Source organism: Somniosus microcephalus, chromosome 4 (assembly GCF_052327205.1).
Source record: "Somniosus microcephalus isolate GS21.2 chromosome 4, FLI_Smic_1.0, whole genome shotgun sequence".
NCBI classification, from domain to species: Eukaryota; Metazoa; Chordata; class Chondrichthyes; order Squaliformes; family Somniosidae; genus Somniosus; species Somniosus microcephalus.
This window is the reverse complement of record NC_140990.1, coordinates 307,851,131-307,869,092: the sequence shown is the minus strand read 5'-3', so window position 1 is coordinate 307,869,092 and position 17,962 is coordinate 307,851,131. Positions and strand designations below refer to the sequence as shown.

Below are 17,962 nucleotides of genomic sequence, written 5' to 3'. Positions count from 1 at the left end.
CCTGAAGTCCAACCTTAGCAGAGCCGACAGCAGCAGTGATTCACTTTTGATCTCTCTTCCCTAGGTCCCAAGCTGTAACGTAAAAGGGAGCTGAATAGTTGTGGCTCTTGGTCAGATAAAATGTCCTTTTGCAGCTCATGAACTTTGAAAAATTGGCCATCCCAGAGCTAAAGCATACACTTAATTATAAGTCAAGCCCAGGAAAACACTGGAAATTCCACAGCAGCTCAACGCATGGAGAAGGAAGATGGCTGCTGTGCGTTTCCAGCATTTTGTTATTTCCAATTTCCAGAATTCAAGATTTTTCTTTTTACTTTAAATAGAAATGTTAAACCTGATTTAAAGTCTACTGGTGCAATCATAAAATTCCAATGTAACACTTTTTCTTTCACTTTGTGCAGAATTCCTGTCAAATCAATGAATGGATTGCTCCCCATGGCCCACGTGATCCCAGGGACGCTGCGCCCCTGGGATACGCGTGTCCTACGCACCGGCAGTTTGAGGAGGCACATCAACGGAATTCTATGCTGGCCCAGAGCATTACGGTCAGCGCGGTTCGTTTGTGCAGGTCGGGGGCTTACGCCCGCGGGAAACCTCCAACCAGAATTTCATTTCTTCCAAGTTTTGTGTTATCTTTTGTACTCCCTGTATAAGACATATCTCTCTGCTGGCTACAAGGGAAGACTGGAAGGATGACCAATGTGAGAATTGCAAAAGTTCAGGCTGCTAGGGTTAGGGTTCTGAGACTGGGGTTAAGGCAAGCGTTTGCTCTGCTTCAGCTCTACTCCATGTGATATGAAAGTAGTTGATGCTGCCGATGGAAAAAGGTAAACTATCCTGAGGAGTGCAAAGTATGTCATTTTATGTAGGAAATTCTTGATAAATATTCCTTGTGTTTTTGTGATAGATTCTGCTGTATGAAATAATTTTGTGATACAGTACAAAGAAAATCCATCTCCTAAAATGGGTTAACCACTGTTATTTCAAAGTTCAAACATCAGTCTGGTAATATCTTGTTCTAACCAGTTGTAATTAAAGTGATGGACATATATTTAAAACCACAATAGAGGTAAGTATAATGGAACATGAAATGCTTGATTAAATTTAAGGATTGGTTGCCTGTGATGCATGTTAACATACAAGCCCATGTCATTAACTCCCTTGCTTGAGTTGCCTTAATGTATCATCCCTTTTCCATGTTACACAAGCTGCATCTGTGGAATTCTGTGCCTGATGTTCACCTGCAGTCTGCATATTTTCACTTGTCCCCTTTAGCCTTACATCTAGATCTAAAGAAGCAAAGATTCACCAGAGACATTACTGCACTGTTGCATCTGGTACAGTGTTGGCCTTCATTGGCTTAATATTGATGTGTGATGCCTTAATTCCTTGTCTGCTGAAAAATGTACCTAAAATCTCTCTCGCACAATGCGTTGCCAATTCTCTTTCAAACCAGTTTTGAACAGTCAGTTTTGTGGAAAAATGATTATATTAGTATTATGAAAGAAACTATTTGTAAAACAAATTAAGAAAATCTATGTGAAATGGTGGTGCAGTTAGCACACTGGGCTTTCACCTCTAGGACATGGATTTATATCCCACCGAGACGGGCTGAATGACCTGGTGATAAATTTAATGGACTGGTAGCATAGTGGTTACGTCACTGGGCTAGTAATCAAGAGGCCTGGACTAATGATGCAGATTATTAAGTGAGTTCAAATCCTACCATAGCAGCTGGGGAATAAATTCTGTTAATTAAATAAATCTGGAATAAAAAACCAGTAAAACCAGTATATTTAAAACAAAAAAGCTAGCATCAGTAATGGTAACCATAAAACTATCGGGTTGTTGTAAAAACCCATCTGGTTCACTAATGTCCTTTAGGAAAAGAAATCTGCTGTCCTTAGCTGGGCTGGCCTATATGTGACTCCAGACCCACAGCAATGATGTGGTTGATTCCTAATTGCCCTCTGAAAAGACCAAGCAAATCACTCAATTGTAACTAACCTCTACGAAACATAAGAATGAAACTGGATGGACCACCCGGCATCGACCACGGCACTGACTACGGACACGGCAACAGCACACCTAGCCCAGTCAACCCTGCAAAGTCCTCCTCCACCAACATTTGGGGACTTGTGCCAAAATTGGGAGAGCTGTCAAGCAACAGTCATACCTTTCAGCCAATGTCCCAAACTCCTCCATCACCATCCCTGGGTATGTCCTGTCCCACCAGCAGGACAGACCCACCAGGGGGTGGCGGCACAGTGGTATACAGTCGGGAAGGAATGACCCCATGAAGTCTCATGGCTTCAGGTCAAGCATAGGCAAGGAAACCTGCTGATTACCACCTACCACCCACCCTCAGCTGCTGAATCAGTACTCCTCCATGTTGAACACCACTTGGAAGAAGCACTGAGAGTAGCAAGGGCATAGAATATACTTTGGGTGGGGGACTTCAATGTCCATCACCAAGAGTGGCTTGGTAGCACCACTACTGACCGAGCTGGCCGCGTCCTGAAGAACATAACTGCCAGTCTGGGCCTGCGACAGGTGGTGAGAGAACCAACACGAGGGAAAAACCTACTTGACCTCTTACCAATCTACCTGTCGCAGATGCATCTGTCCATGACAGTATTGGTAGCAGTGACCACTGCACAATCATTGTGGAGACAAAGTCCCGTCTTCACACTGAAGACACCCTCCATCGTGTTGTGTGGCACTACCACCGTGCTAAATGGGATAGATTCAGAACAGATCTAGCAGCTCAAAACTGGGCATCCATGAGGCGCTGTGGGCCATCAGCAGCAGCAGCAGAATTGTATTCCACCACAATCTGTAACCTCATGGCCCGGCATATCCCTCACTCTATCATTACCATCAAGCCAAGGGACCAACCCTGGTTCAATAAGGAGTGTAGAAGAGCATGCCAGAAGCAGCACCAGGCATACCTAAAAAAGCAGTGCGAACCTATGGAAGCTGCAACACTGGACTACATACATGCTAAACAGTGGAAGCAGCATATTATAGACAGGGTTAAGCGATCCCACAATCAACGGATCAGATCAAAGCTCTGCAGTCCTGCCACATCCAGTCGTGAATGATGGTGGACCATTAAACAACTAACGGGAGGAGGAGGCTCCATAAATACCCCCATCCTCGATGGTGGAGCCCAGCAAGTGAGTGCAAAAGATAAGGCTGAAGCGTTTGCAACCATCTTCAGCCAGAAGGGCCGAGTGGATGATCCATATCGGCCTACTCCCGAGGCCCCCACCATTTCAGAAGCCAGTCTTCAGCCAATTCTATTCACTCCACGTGATATCAAGAAATGGCTGAGCGCACTGGATACAGCAAAGGCTATGGGCCCCGACAACATCCCATCTATCGTGCTGAAGACTTGTGCTCCAGAACTAGCCGTGCCTTTAGCCAAGCTATTCCAGTACAGCTACAACACTGGCATCTATCTGACAATTGAAAAACTGCCCAGGTATGTCCTGTCCACAAAAAGCAGGACAAATCCAACCTGGCCAATTACCGCCCCATCAGCCTACTCTCAATCATCAGCAAAGTGATGGAAGGTGTCATCGACAGTGCTGTCAATAACCTGCTCACTGATGCCCAGTTTCAGTTCTGCCAAGACCACTCGGCTCCCGACCTCATTACAGCCTTGGTCCAAACATGGACAAAAGAGCTGAATTCCAGAGGTGAGAGTGAGTGCCCTTGACATCAAGGCAGCATTTGACTGAGTGTGGCATCAAGGAGCCCCAGTAAAACTGAAGTCAATGGGAATCGGGGAAAACGCTCCACTGGCTCGAGTCATACCTAGCACAAAGGAAGATTGTTGTGGTGATTGAAGGTCAATCATCACAGCCCCAGGAGTTCCTCAGGACAGTGTCCTAGGCCCAACCATCTTCAGCTGCTTCATCAATGAGCTTCCCTCCAACATAAGGTCAGGAATGGGGATGTTCGCTGATGACTGCACAGTGTTCAGCACCATTCACAACTCCTCAGATAATGAAGCAGTCCATGCCTGCATGCAACAAGACCTGGACGACGTTCAGGCTTGAGCTGATAAGTGGCAGGTAACATTCGCGCCACAGAAGTGCCGGGCAATGACTATCTCCAACAAGCGAGAGTCTAACCATCTCATTCAACGGCATTACCATCGCTGAATCCTCCACCATCAACATCCTGGGGGTCACCATTGACCAGAAACTTAACTGGACCAGCCAAATAAATACTGTAGCAACAAGAGCAGGTCAGAGGCTAGGTATTCTGCGGCGAGTGTCTCACCTCTTGACTCCCCAAAGCCTTTCCATCATCTACAAGGCACAAGTAAGGAGTGTGATGGAATACTCTCCACTTGCCTGGATGAGTGCAGCTCCAACAACACTCAAGAAGCTCGACACCATCCAGGACAAAGCAGCCCATTTGATTGGCATCCACCACCTTAAACATTCACTCCCTCCACCACCGGCGTACCGTGGCTGCAGTGTGTACCATCTACAAGATGCACTGCAGCAACTCACCAAGGCTTCTTCGGCAGCACCTCCCAAACCCGTGACCTCTTCCACCTAGAAGGACAAGGGCAGCAAGTGCATGGGAACACCACCACCTATAAGTTCCCCTCCAAGTCACACACCAGCCTGACTTAGAAGTATATCGCCAATCCTTCATCGTCGCTGGGTCAAAATCCTGGAACTCCCTACCTAACAGCACTGTGGGAGTACATTCACCACACGGACTGCAGCGATTCAAGAAGGCGGCTCACCACCACCTTTTCAAGGCAACTAGGGATGGGCAATAAATGCTGGCTTCAAAAATTGAATTGGAGTCACTGTTGTAATGTGGGAAACGCAGCAGCTAATTTGCGCATAGCAAGGTCCCACAAACTGCAGTGTGATAATGACCAGATAATCTGTTTTTGTTATGTTGATTGAGGGATAAATAATGGCCAGGACACTGGGGATAACTCCTCTGCTCTTCTTCAAATAATGCCATGTTATCTTTTACATCCACCTGAGCGAGCAGACGAAGTTCTGACGAAGGGTCATCGACCTGAAACTTTAACTCTGTTTCTCTCTCCACATATGCTGCCTGACCTGCTGAGTATTTCCATCATTTTCTGATTTTATTTCACTAAAGCAGATTATCTGGTCATTATCACATTGCTGTTTGTGGGACTGAGCTGTGCTCAAATTGGTCAATGCATTTCAACAGTGACTACATTTCAAAAAGTACTTTTATTGGCTGTAAAGTGTTTTGGGATGTCCTGAGGTCATGAAAGGCGCTACATCCAAGTTCTTTCTTTTTATATTAATTCATATCATTGAGTGGAACGTATTGGAGTCTTCTGATTTTTCACTATAGGAAAGTTCTTGGCTTTCAATTCTAACCTTCTTGCAGTGGAACAGCCAAGTGTCAGTGAGGTGAAGTTATTCCATGTTCTAACCTTCCATGGTGCAGCAGATTGGTACATTGCATTAACATGTGCATGAGGTGGATCAGGTGAATACCAGAAAAGAAGCATATTCAAACCCTGCAGGGCTGTTTGATAAATACAGTGTTCAAAAGGTTCACAGGATATTGGACCTGAAATTGTGGTCGGAGGCTTCCCACGGGCGAATGCCTCCGTACCACAAGTAAAATCCGTACTTACCTGATGGCCCCGGACCGACGAAGACTCCGCGTTCCTGGGCCTGCAGGAGTATGTGGTTGGCAAAAGTCCCTGTGATCACGTGGGCCGGCCCAACCAATCAAAAAGGGGATTCCTATTATGCTTACGGGGATTCCATTTACGTACGGAATCTCCATACGCATAATAGGAATCCCCTAAAAAATACATTTTCACACAACCTAAATCAAAATAAATCATCACATGTTTAAAATGAATTAAAATACAATTTCATTAAACATTTAAAACAAAAATTTAATTTTTTGAAAAATACATTTAAACATTTTTAAAGGGGCCAAAAATAATCTAAACTAATTTTAAAGGTTTTTGAATGTTTAAATGATTTTTAAAAAATGTATTGTAATATTTATTTAAACCCTTACGCTTGTAAAAGAAGGCCTTACACCTGTTTTTACCAGGCGTAAGAATTTCGTGGGCATTCGCTGGGCAGTAGTTGGACTCTCCACCAGCGAATGTCCATTTCCTTCGGATTCGTACGATCTGTCAAGCTGAAACTTGACAGATCGCAAGTTCTGGATTTTTGCGCATGCGCAGTGCACACAAAAACCCGGAACTTGCGGGGCATTTACGGCAGCGTACGCAGTCATAGGCCCCAGAAAATCCAGGCCATTGTGTTTTGTTAGGTTTCTTTTACACTTTAACACACTGGTATTAATTGACTTTGGTGTAGTCCTTTCCACTTACATTTCAAGCTGGGTTTCCCCAAAGCCAACCCCAAGCCTTTCTGACAAACTAACTAAGGTTGCAGCAAACAGTTCAACTCTTGAGCCCAAAAATATTACAGCATTCATCCAGACTGGACTCTCAGGTTCAGCTCCGATGGATGGGTCACATTGTCCGCATGCCCGATACGAGACTCCCGAAACAAGCGCTCTACTCGGAGCTCCAGCACGGCAAGCGAGCCCCAGGTGGGCAGAGGAAACACTTCAAGGACACCCTCAAAGTCTCCTTGAAAAAGTGTAACATCCCCACCGACACCTGGGAATCCCTGGCCCAAGACCGCACAAAGTGGTGGAGAAGCATCCGGGAAGGCGCCAAACAACTCGAGTCTCTTCGCTGGGAGCAAGCGGAAGCCAAGTGCAGGCAGCGCAAGGAGCGCACGTCAACCCAAGCACCCCAATCACCCGCCCCTTCAACCACCGTCTGCCCCACCTGTGACAGAGACTGTCGGTCCCGCATTGGACTCATCAGTCACCTGCGAACTCATTTTTAATGTGGAAGCAAGTCATCCTCGGTTCCGAGGGACTGCCTAAGAGACTCAGGTTACATTTGAGAGCTCTGCTTATTGACATGTCAGCCTGCGTCAGTTTCAAAGGAGCTCCAGATCCATAAAATTCAAGCTTTCCTTTGGGTATTTTTCACAGACTTTACTTTAGAATTTCAGAAAAAATATTGTGGGGGACGGGGCGCTGCTGATACCATCTTTTCCATTTCTTGGAAACTGATCACCTGGAAAGTTATATTTAAATTGATAGGTTACAGTGGAACCACTAGGTGTCACTGGAGTACTTGGTAAGATTGGCACTTTCAACCATTTTAACATTACTGCTCACAATCATCTCATCACCTTAACCTATTGACAGATCAGCTCCACCCTGAGCCCAGTTATGAATAAGCTGTAAGGTCATGCAGGACTATAAGGAATTCTTATTTTTATTCTTAGGTTTTCAATAGCCCCTTTATTGTGATGTACGATTGTGAAATGTATTATTAAAGGAAACATTTTTTACAGGTAGTTTCTATTTACCACAAGAAATGATACAAAGGGCTCTCTTCGTTACTACTCAAATACAGATGAACTACAATGGAACATTTATTTTAAAGATTTTTTCACGTTATCTTAGTATTACTTGAAACTCTTCTGTCCGCAAGAGTCCAGAGTCTCCTATGACCCCGCAACTCTCCTGTTGTCTGACTCCCATTGGTATAAGGTTTCATTAGTAATATGAGAAGTGTAGTTGTACGTCCGGATTGATGTCACATTCGATGGACCCTGAAGAATCTATCGTGTACATCAGGCTGTATTGTGGAACTCTGTGGGGCACTGCTCTTCATACCAGTGTATAACGACATTCATAATTAGCATTTGAAAAAGGCATAGGCTGAGATTTTTCAGGGGGTCAGCGGGCGCGATCGGTGGTGGGTCGGGTGGGAAAGTTTTTTTCCCCCAGCGGGTCAGGACCCCCGCTGTGAACCCACCGCCACGTGCCCTTCCCCGATGTTGGGTCTGTCAGTGCTGAGCAGACCCGACACACAGCAGCGGGGGACCCAATTCAAGTATTTATGACCTTGTTTAGAGATCATTAAGAATACACTTCAGCACTGCAGGCCGCCCCCCAACCCCTCCCAGCTCCCTACCCACCTCCAAGATAAAATTCAGGCACTAATGTCAATCTGAAAGTTATTTATTAACGTTACGAGATGTGTGAAGTTTGGCAACAATAAGTAGGCAGAACTGCACTCCAGCATGTGCTCTGAAATCAAGAATGATGGCTTTCCAGAAATAATATATCTTTGAGGAGGTAGTAGGGCAGTTTCTAGCAAAATGAAAGATTGGCCTGTTGTGCTTGGAGCAAAGTGCATAAGCACGAAATAACAACAGAAAATGCTGGAAAAACTCAGCAGGCCAGGCAACATCCGTGGAGAGAAAATAGAGTCAACGTTTCAAGTCAAACCCTTTGTCAAGACATTTGTCTTGACAAAGAGTTTGACTCAAAACGTTGACTCTATTTTCTCTCCACGGATGTTGCCTGGCCTGCTGAGTTTTTCCAGCATTTTCTGTTATTTGGGATTTCCAGCATCTGCAGTATTTTGCTATCGTGCTAAGATAAGCACTATGTACTGGAATTAGTTCAATTGATTGCACCCCCATCAAAGGGTTTTCAGTGAGTTAGGACTGATTTTACAAACCCTACTTTTTTAAAGCAAGTGTTTGGAGACCTTAGTTGGCATGAAGAGGTGTGCAGACATTTTGGGTGGTGAAATTGGTCTCGAGCACTAGCACAAAGCGGGACATAGCGAATCGGCAACCCGGTTTATACCCTCCCAATTTTATTTTCTGTTGTGTTTGTACCGCTATACACAACTACATAAAATAATAAAGCAGCAGAGACTGAGAGTAACTTCAAGTGATCTTTACTTGTTAACTGGAACTTCGGCACTGACTATACAAATCGATACGCGTCTGTTATATACGCTCGCAACTAAGGATGTACATCCGCAAAACAAAGTAGTCCCTTCAATGTTGTATACATTACACTTCCTCCCCCTTTAGTTTAATAGTATATTAACGCAAAATTTCTATAATTAACATACAGAGCCTGTCTACAGTAACCTTTTGGTTTTCTTAAAAGTAACAAAATTCAAATTCCAACATAACATTTATTTTGTCAACAGCCCTTTTACAAGTCAAGTCTCTGGGGAGGCCTCCTCTGCCTCTCTGGGTAACGTCTCTCCAAACTCTCTTGCTTTGGGGAATGAGACTGTACAGGTACAGTTGCATCAGGTGAGCTATCAGCACAGGTAGAGCTCTCCGCTGTGGATGAGGCTGGTGCTGATGCTGATGAATCAGGAGTGTGTTTCCATGTCAGGTGAGTCTGAGCGAGGTATAGGGGTGTTTTCCACCTGAACATCCAGAATTTGGTCCACATGACGTCTCAAAACGTTCTCTCCCACATCCACAGTATACATCAGTGGTCCCTCTCTTGTGGATATTGTCCCTGGTTGCCACTTTTCCATCCGGAAATCACGAGCAAGAACTGACTGTCCCACACTGAAGCTTCTTGTTGGCTTAGCATTCAAATGTTTGAACTGTTTGTTCTCTACATCACGACGTACATTCGGTTTAAGAAGGTCCATGCGAGATCTCAGGTTCCTGTTCAGAAACATCATCGCTGGAGTCTGATTAGTGGCTGCGTGTACTGCGTTCCGATAAGCAAAGAGGAAATTGTCTATCTTGTGTTGCAGTGATAGATTCTCACTGTACATTGCTTTGATGGCCTTCTTGAAAGTCTGTACGAATCTTTCTGCCAAGCCATTTGTAGCTGGATGGTACGGGGCAGATGCGTAATGCTTGATTCCATTTTTCCTCATGAACCCTTGGAATTCGTCAGAGACAAATTGTCGTCCATTGTCTGTGCAGATTTGTTCTGGTAGGCCATTTCTAGCGAACATGGTCCTCAGAACTGAAATGGTCTTTTCAGATGTGGTTAATTTCATTTTAATGACCTCGGGCCATTTGGAATGTGCATCGACTGCAATCAAGAACATGGAGTCCATGAACGGTCCAGCAAAGTCGATGTGCACACGTTGCCATAGTGACGAGGGCCATTTGGAATGTGCATCGACTGCAATCAAGAACATGGAGTCCATGAACGGTCCAGCAAAGTCGATGTGCACACGTTGCCATAGTGACGAGGGCCATTCCCATGGATGGAGAGGGGCTTGTGGTGGTGCGTTCTGGACCTTTTGACATCCTGAGCAGCTCTTTGTCAGGTCCTCGATCTGTTTGTCAATTCCCGGCCACCACACGTAACCACGGGCAAGGCTTTTCATCTTTACCGTACCTAAGTGGCCTTCATGCAGTTCATCTAGCACTCAGTTACGAAGCTTGGGAGGAATCACAACTCATGAGCCGCACATCAGTGTTCCCCGACACACTGATAATTGCTCCCTCCTAGCTGAGAATGCTGGAAACAATGAGTCACCATGCACTGGCCATCCCTTCACAGTGATGTCATAAACTTTTGACAATGTAGGGTCATTGCGTGTTTCTCTTTCAATGAGGGAGTTTGTCACTGGTAGCTGCTCAACTATTGTGTGAAATACCTCTGCTGAGTCAACTGTTGTAGTTCTCTCTGAGATCGGCAGTGGTAAATGTGACAAACCATCGGCGTTGCCATGTTGCTTGGTCCCCTTGTCATACAGGTGAGCCCCTAGGAAGAGTGACCATCGCTGCAGCCGTTGTGCCGTCATCACTGGAACGCCCTTCCTTGGGTTGAAGATTGAAACAAGAGGCTGGTGGTCAGTTAACAGTGTAAACTGTTGACCATACAAGTAGTGGTTGAATTTCTTGACTCCCCACACAAGGCTGAGGGCCTCTCGGTCAATCTGTGCATAATTGCGTTCAGCTGTAGTCAATGATCTTGAGGCAAAGGCTATTGGTCTTTCTGAGCCGTCTGGGAACTTATGTGACAACACGGCACCAATGCCATGGGGTGAAGCATCACATGCCAGTCGAATAGGTAAGGATGGGTCAAAGTGAGCTAGCACCTCTTCTGAAGTAATGAGTCTTTTACTCTCTTGAAAAGCTTGTTCACAGCTGTCACTCCACTTCCATTGTGACCCTGTCTAGCAGTGCATTTAGTGGATGTAACACTGTGGATAGGTTGGGCAAGAACTTGTGATAGTAGTTCACCAGTCCAAGATATGATCTCAACTGAGACACATTTTCAGGTGTTGGTGCATTAATCACAGCTTCAATCTTGTCTGGAGACTTGTGTAAACCGTCCTTGTCAATCACATGTCCACAGTATGAGATTTCCCTTTTGAAAAACTCACACTTGTCTCGGTTCGCTCGGAGCCCATACTCCCGTAACCTGATGAGCACCTGTTCAAGGTTGGAAAGGTGGTCGTTGTCATTCTTGCCAGTAATGATGATGTCATCAAGATAACACTGAGTACCTGGGATCCCCTGCAGGACTTGGTCCATTGCCCTTTGCCAGATTGCAGGAGCTGATGCTATTCTGAATACCAGCCGATTGTACTGGTAAAGGCCTTTGTGCGTATTTATTGTCAGGTACTTCTTTGATGCATCATCAATTTCCATTTGGAGATAGGCCTGGGCCAAGTCAATCTTGACAGGGAAGCAAAGATGTCCTCAATGCGAGGCAATGGGTACTGTACTGTGTGGTGGACTGGGTTAACAGTCACTTTAAAGTCTCCACAGATGTGCACTTTTCTTGGCTTTCCTGGTTTTGTGCTGGAGGTTTTCTTCATCACTGGAACTATAGGTGTGGCCCATTCACTCCAATCCACCTTGGACAGGACCCCTAACTGCTCCAAGTTCTCCAGCTCTGCTTCTACTGAAGGGCAAATTGCATAAGGCACTGGTCTGGCCTTATGGAACTTTGGATTTGCGTTCTCCTCAATCTTAATTTTTGCTTTCTTGCCCTTAAGTGTTCCTATTCCCTTCTTGAACACTTCCTGAGAGTCAGAGAGTATTTGTGACAGTCTCTCAAGAGTGGCGTTGCTGTCCTCCTTTGCTGACACAAACAGTGCTCGGATGGTGTGCCAAGCCAACTGTATTTTCCTGAGCCATTCGCGTCCCAGCAATGGTGGTCCTCCATTCTCCACTACATAGAGGTTCAATTGCGGTATTTTCTTTTCTTTGTATGTCACTGTCACTTTTATTTTACCTTTGGGGCACACTCTTTGTCCTGTGTATGTCTTTAACAGTACTTTAGTTGGCCTTAGCGGTATGTGTGAAAACAGTCGTTTGTAGTCATGTACAGAGATCACTGTTAAAGCTGAGCCTGTGTCCAACTCCATTTTCAGCCTAACTCCTGCCACTTCTGGAGTAACCCATATTATTCTGTGATTCCCCTGTCTCTTTCACACTGTGTAGTTTTAGACAAGCCAGATCCTCTTCCTCTGAGTCTGTGTCACTTTTTTCTTTATCTGAACTGTCTCCAGTCACGTGGTGTACCTTCTTGTATCTATCTTTCTTCCAAATTTCGGTGTCCTCTGGATGCGATGCCAGAATAGGAAGACGTAGGTTCATAATTCTCGTCGCCAATTTGTTGTGTTTACACCGCTATACACAACTACATAAAATAATAAAGCAGCAGAGACTGAGAGTAACTTCAAGAGATCTTTACTGGGTAACTGGAACTTCGGCACTGACTATACAAATCGATACGCGTCTGTTATATACGCTCGCAACTAAGGATGTACATCCGCAAAACAAAGTAGTCCCTTCAATGTTGTATACATTACATTTTCCATTGAGTGTAACAGGGGCTGCCAATTTGTTGTTCCTCATTTTATGCTCATGCCCAACCCCGATTTCACCTCCTTGGTTTCCATAAATCTTTGATGCAAGTACACACTGGCCTATAAATAACATCGCCTGTGTGAAACTCCTGTTGGACCGTATCAGAACTAAACCAATTTCAAACTGGCTGCAGGAATCCTGGTAGAAGGAGCAAGATTTTGCCCATTTTGCTTGGTGTCTATGGGATCGAGATATATCCATTCAGTGGTCAGCCTCACAATCCCTTCAATGCCTGGGGCATGGGGACCGCAGGGAGCAAAATTCAAGTGATGAGAAATCTGGGGATGGATTTTTTTCAACTTGCTGCCCCAACATAGAACTAGCATCGAGGATCAGCCACCCGCTATAAAAAGGGAAAACAATAGAAATTAAAATCAGGCGCTTTCTATAATGGCCGGCCAATCTGCAGCGGTTTTATGCCTAGACAACAAGCTGAAAATCCAACTCTTGGTTATTGCCTGTGCTGTTTAATTAAGGTACCAGCGTTTTCTGATTCCTAAATTCATTTACATCACAATCAAACTAGTTCCCTCCCGGTGTCAGGCACATTGCAATATTTGCCCCAATCTTTGGACAGGTCAAGAGTTCAAACAGATCCCATGAAGGAAAGTGAACTTGCTTTTTTTTTTTAAGTATTTGAGAAAAGTAATTGGGCTATTTGTTCTCTTCCTAAACCCCAAAGGGTAATGTGTCAGAGTTTATGCCCTGACCTGTAAACATAGAAACATAGAAGATAGGAGCAGGAGTAGGCCTCTCGAGCCTGTTCCGCCATTTAATGAGACCATGGCTGATCATACAAATTCAGTACCCTGTCCCTGCTTTCTCCCCATATCCCTTGGTCCCTTTAGCCCTAAGAAATATATCTAACTCCTTCTTGAATATATTTAATGTATTGGCCTCTACTGCCTTGTGTGGTAGAGAATTCCACAGGTTCACCACTCTCTGGGTGAAGAAATTCCTCCTCATCTCAGTCCTAAATAGCTTACCCCTTATCCTTAGACTGTGACCCCTGGTTCTGGATTCCCCGACCATCGGGAACATCCTTCCTGCATCTAGTCTGTCTAGTCCTGTTAGAATTTTATAAGTTTCAATGAGATCCCCTCTCATTCTTCTAAACTCTAGCGAATACAAGCCCAATCGACCCAATCTCTCCTCATTCGTCATTCCTGCCATCCCAGGTATCAGTCTGGTAGCCAGCATTAAGCAAATCAATGGTAAAATCTGCAGTATTTCGTCACAGTAAATAGGTAAATAATTTCAGAATTGGCTTAAATGATCTGCTTCAGTGGAAATACTGCAGACTTGATGAGAAACATACACAAAGGGCTAATTTCCTGCTCCACTTGTGTTGTGAGAAAAATGTATTTGCATTCTATTTTGCATGTAGATGAATTGTTGTATTCTGCAGTCCTCCCCCAATTCGTAATGTTGCATCTCTTTTTACAATAAATTATGGAGGAGAGTGATAGGGCTGGATTTTGTCAATGGGGACGTGATGGAGGCGAGACTCCCACTTTTTGGGTTGTAGTCCCGCCTCCATCGACTTGTGGCCAACCCACGCTATTTTCCCTTGATTGACTTTGTTAGGTCCGCCCAGCGGGCTCAGCAGGCCAATTAAAGGACACCTGATTACCGGTGACATCAGTGATTGACATTTCATCTGTCAAGAGCTTTTGACAGATGAAAAATCAGCATTTGACAGCTCTATGAAGCTGTCAAACACTGACAATCTGTCTTCTAACTTGAGTCCTTCTACTCAGACTCAGTTAGAGATCTCTCCAGACCAGAAAGCAGAGGCTGCAGCTTTTGACAGTTCAGCGGCCATTCTGCTTTCTGTGCCGGTGAACTGAGGGACTCCCGAGAACTGAAGGGAGGAAGCCTGCAGGAGAAAGTAAAGGTAAGTAAAACTTATTAAAACACTTTACACTTACCTCTCACACTTACCTCTGCACACATGCACCCATCACTCACCTGCACACCGGACATCTCAACCTATCCAACCCCTACAGACCGATGGACCGCCTCGCTAACTTGGCGTGGTTCGGAGCCGTCAGGAAGCCCACACTTCAGGGCTAAAAATAGGGATTAGGCAAAAAACTGCCTGTTAACTACCTCAGGGAGGCGGCTCCCAGCACAGGTTGGATACCCGCCTCCTGGGACATTGGCACGGAGGCGGGATGGGTTCCTGCCCCCCGATTCTGCAATTTTCCCACCACTCCCGCCTCCATGGGGCTTGGAAATTCGAGCCCATAGTATTTACCTCAAGGCCAGACAGCATCAAAAGGTAGAGCATCTCCCACAAGCATTGTGGAGGAATTTTGGCAGTACATGGCTGAAGAAATTACCAACTGTTTTCTTGTGAACTAAACCTAAATCCTACAGATATTTGACCCAATGGGCTGGATTTTGATACTGGAGGCGGTACTACAACTTTTGGGGTTGTAGTCCCGCCTCCATCGAGTTGTGGCCAACGCACGCGATTTTCACTTGATTGACCTTGTTGAGCCCACCCAGTGGGCTCAGCAGGCCAATTAAGGGCCACCCAGCAACAGGTGATGTCACAGATTGACATTTCATCTGTCAAGAGCTTTGGACAGATGAAATATCAGTGTTTGACAGCTCTTTGAGCTGTCAAACACTGACAATCTGTACTCCAAGTTAATTCCTTCCTCTCGGGCTGATTTAGAGATCTCTCCAGAACAGAAAGCTGAATGCTGCAACTTTTGACAGCTCGCGGCCATTCGGCTTTCTGTGCCGGTGAGATGAGGAGCTCCCGAGACCTGAAGGAAGGAGAGCTGTAAAGGTAAGTAAAACTTCTTTAAACACTTTACACACACCAAACACACTTACCTCTGCACTCATGCACCCATCACTCACCTGAATACCAGACATCTCGAACCCTCCAAGCCCTTCAGCCCAACGGTCCGCCTCGCTAACTTGACGTGGTTTGGAGCCGTCGGGAATCCCACACTTCAGGGATAAAAATAGGGATTAGGCTAAAAACTGCCTGTTAACTACCTGTTAACAGGCAGTTAATTGGCACTAATCCCCTTCTTGCCTCGGGGAGGCGGGTCCCAGCACAGGTTGGGTATCCGCCTCCTTTGAAACTGGCATGGAGGCGGGTTGGGGGTGGGATGGGTTCGTGCCCCCCGATTTCGCGATTTTAAACCCCCACATGCCTCCAATCCCGCCTCCACGGCCCAATGAAAATCCTGCCCAATGGGTCATTTACCTTAAAATGACAGCTACTTTTTCCCTCTCTGGCTTTGCTTTTCTTATTCCTATCAGTGAGGCAATGGCCACAGCACTTGATCTGCAGAGTCCAAGGCTATTTATTTCGTAATGTTTCTCTGGACTTTTGGTGATGCAACACAAAAGTACATTGTAAATCAATGCAAAAGAAGTAGGGCCTCAATCCAACTGCCAAATTACAATTATGTTCAAACTTTCCCTTCCTCGTAATAGAATGGAGGGCAAATGGTACCACTCAAAGGCTTTCCTAAGTGTACATTAAAGTAAAAGCATCTAATGGGAAGCTATGAATGTATATTGTGAGCATAATGAGTATATAGGGCCCTGGTGAGACCACACCTGGAGTATTGTGTACAGTTTTGGTCTCCTTACCTAAGGAAGGATATACTTGCCATAGAGGGAGTGCAACAAAGGTTCACCAGACTGATTCCTGGGATGGGGGGGATTGTCCTATGAGGAGAGATTGAGTAGACTAGGCCTATATTCTCTGGAGTTTAGAAGAATGAGAGGTGACTTCATTGAAACATACAAAATTCTTAAAGGGCTTGACAGGGTAGATGCAGGGAGGATGTTTCCCTTGGCTGGGGAGTCTAGGACCAGGGGGTCACAGTCTCAGAATAAGGGCTCAGCCATTTAGGACTGAGATAAGGAGAAATTTCTTCACTCAGAGGGTGGTGGATCTTTGGAATTCTCTACCCCAGAGGGCTGTGGAGACTCAGTCATTGAGTATATTCAAGACAGAGATCGATAGATTTTTGAATATTAAGGGAATCAAGGGATATGGGGATAGTGCAGGAAAGTGGAGTTGAGGTAGAAGATCAGCCATGATCTCATTGAATGGCGGAGCAGGCTCGAAGGGCCAAATGGCCTACTCCTGCTCCTATTTCCTATGTTCTTATGTAAGCAGAGGGGAGTGGGACTAATTGGATAGCTCGCTTCAAAGAGCCGGCACAGGCACACTGGGTCGAATGGCCTCCTTCGGTGCTGTATCATTCTATGATTCTATGAATGAGTCACCATAAATGATACTGCACATCAGTAAAAATAAAAATGAAATTAGCTATGAAAGAAAGAAAAACTTGCATTTATATAGCGCCCTTCACGCCCGCCGGATGTCCCAAAGTGCTTTAAAGCCAATGAAGTACTTTTCTGAAGTGTAGTCACTGATGTGATGTAGGAAACGCGGCAGCCAGTTGTGCAAAGATTCAACATTTCACACAATGTGTTGTGCTTAAGAAAGATTTTTAACATCATCCTAATGAAGCTGCTGCACCAATAAACAACATTCTCCCTGCTGACGGGCTATTCTCGTTGCTCTTGCACTAGTGGCAAATATCCATCCATGCAGACACAGAAACATTTGTGCAAGCACCGCCATTAGCATGAGCGGTCACCAAATGGTGCTGCTTTCACTAGGTGAACCTAGAACTCAGAATCCTGGGGAAACCCTAGAACATCTGATAGCTGGCAGTTCCAGTGCAGCTGAGATTACAGTTTTAGCGGCACATTCTGCTGGAGGGATACATTCAGTGACACTGTGTGAGATATGGTCCACTTTGGGGAATTGTCCATGAGGATCAAGTGGAAATACATGACAAAGCCGGTGCTTGTTTTGAAAACAGATTGCAATCCGTCACACCAGCCCTTTAATGTAATCGATGGAATACAGCACCTGTCTCAGCCCTGTCATATTCTATTGTCAGTACCATACCTTAGAGATATGAACAAAGAAAGAGCTTTTATCTATCAACGCCAACTGCTGCTCTATGTTGCTTTGTAATAGTTAATCAATTAAATCTCTTTTACCGGATAACTGCTTTAAAAGCAGTGTCTTCTGTAGTCTTGAAAAGGTTTTTTATTTTTATACAAAAAGTTCTTAACAATAGGAGCAAGTTAACAATGCTGTTAACAGGAGCTCGCTTCTGTACGTGGTGATGTTAGTGGCAGTAAAATTAATAGTC

The 17,962-nt window shown here is 45.1% G+C and overlaps 1 protein-coding gene across 4 annotated transcripts in view; it reads left to right on the top strand.

The window, feature by feature from the left end:
* mmadhcb (metabolism of cobalamin associated Db) overlaps positions 1-908 on the top strand; it is a 40,706-nt gene extending 39,798 nt beyond the window's left edge. For 3 of the 4 annotated variants that reach the window (XM_085986703.1, XM_085986702.1, XM_085986700.1), the window contains exon 8: positions 402-908. In XM_085986703.1, the coding sequence (XP_085842829.1) occupies positions 402-653 (252 nt within the window). In that variant the 3' untranslated portion in view covers positions 654-908. The remainder of the gene's footprint in view (positions 1-401) is intronic. The other variant, XM_085986705.1, reaches the window with a different exon arrangement.
* Positions 909-17,962: the final 17,054 nt, after the last annotated feature.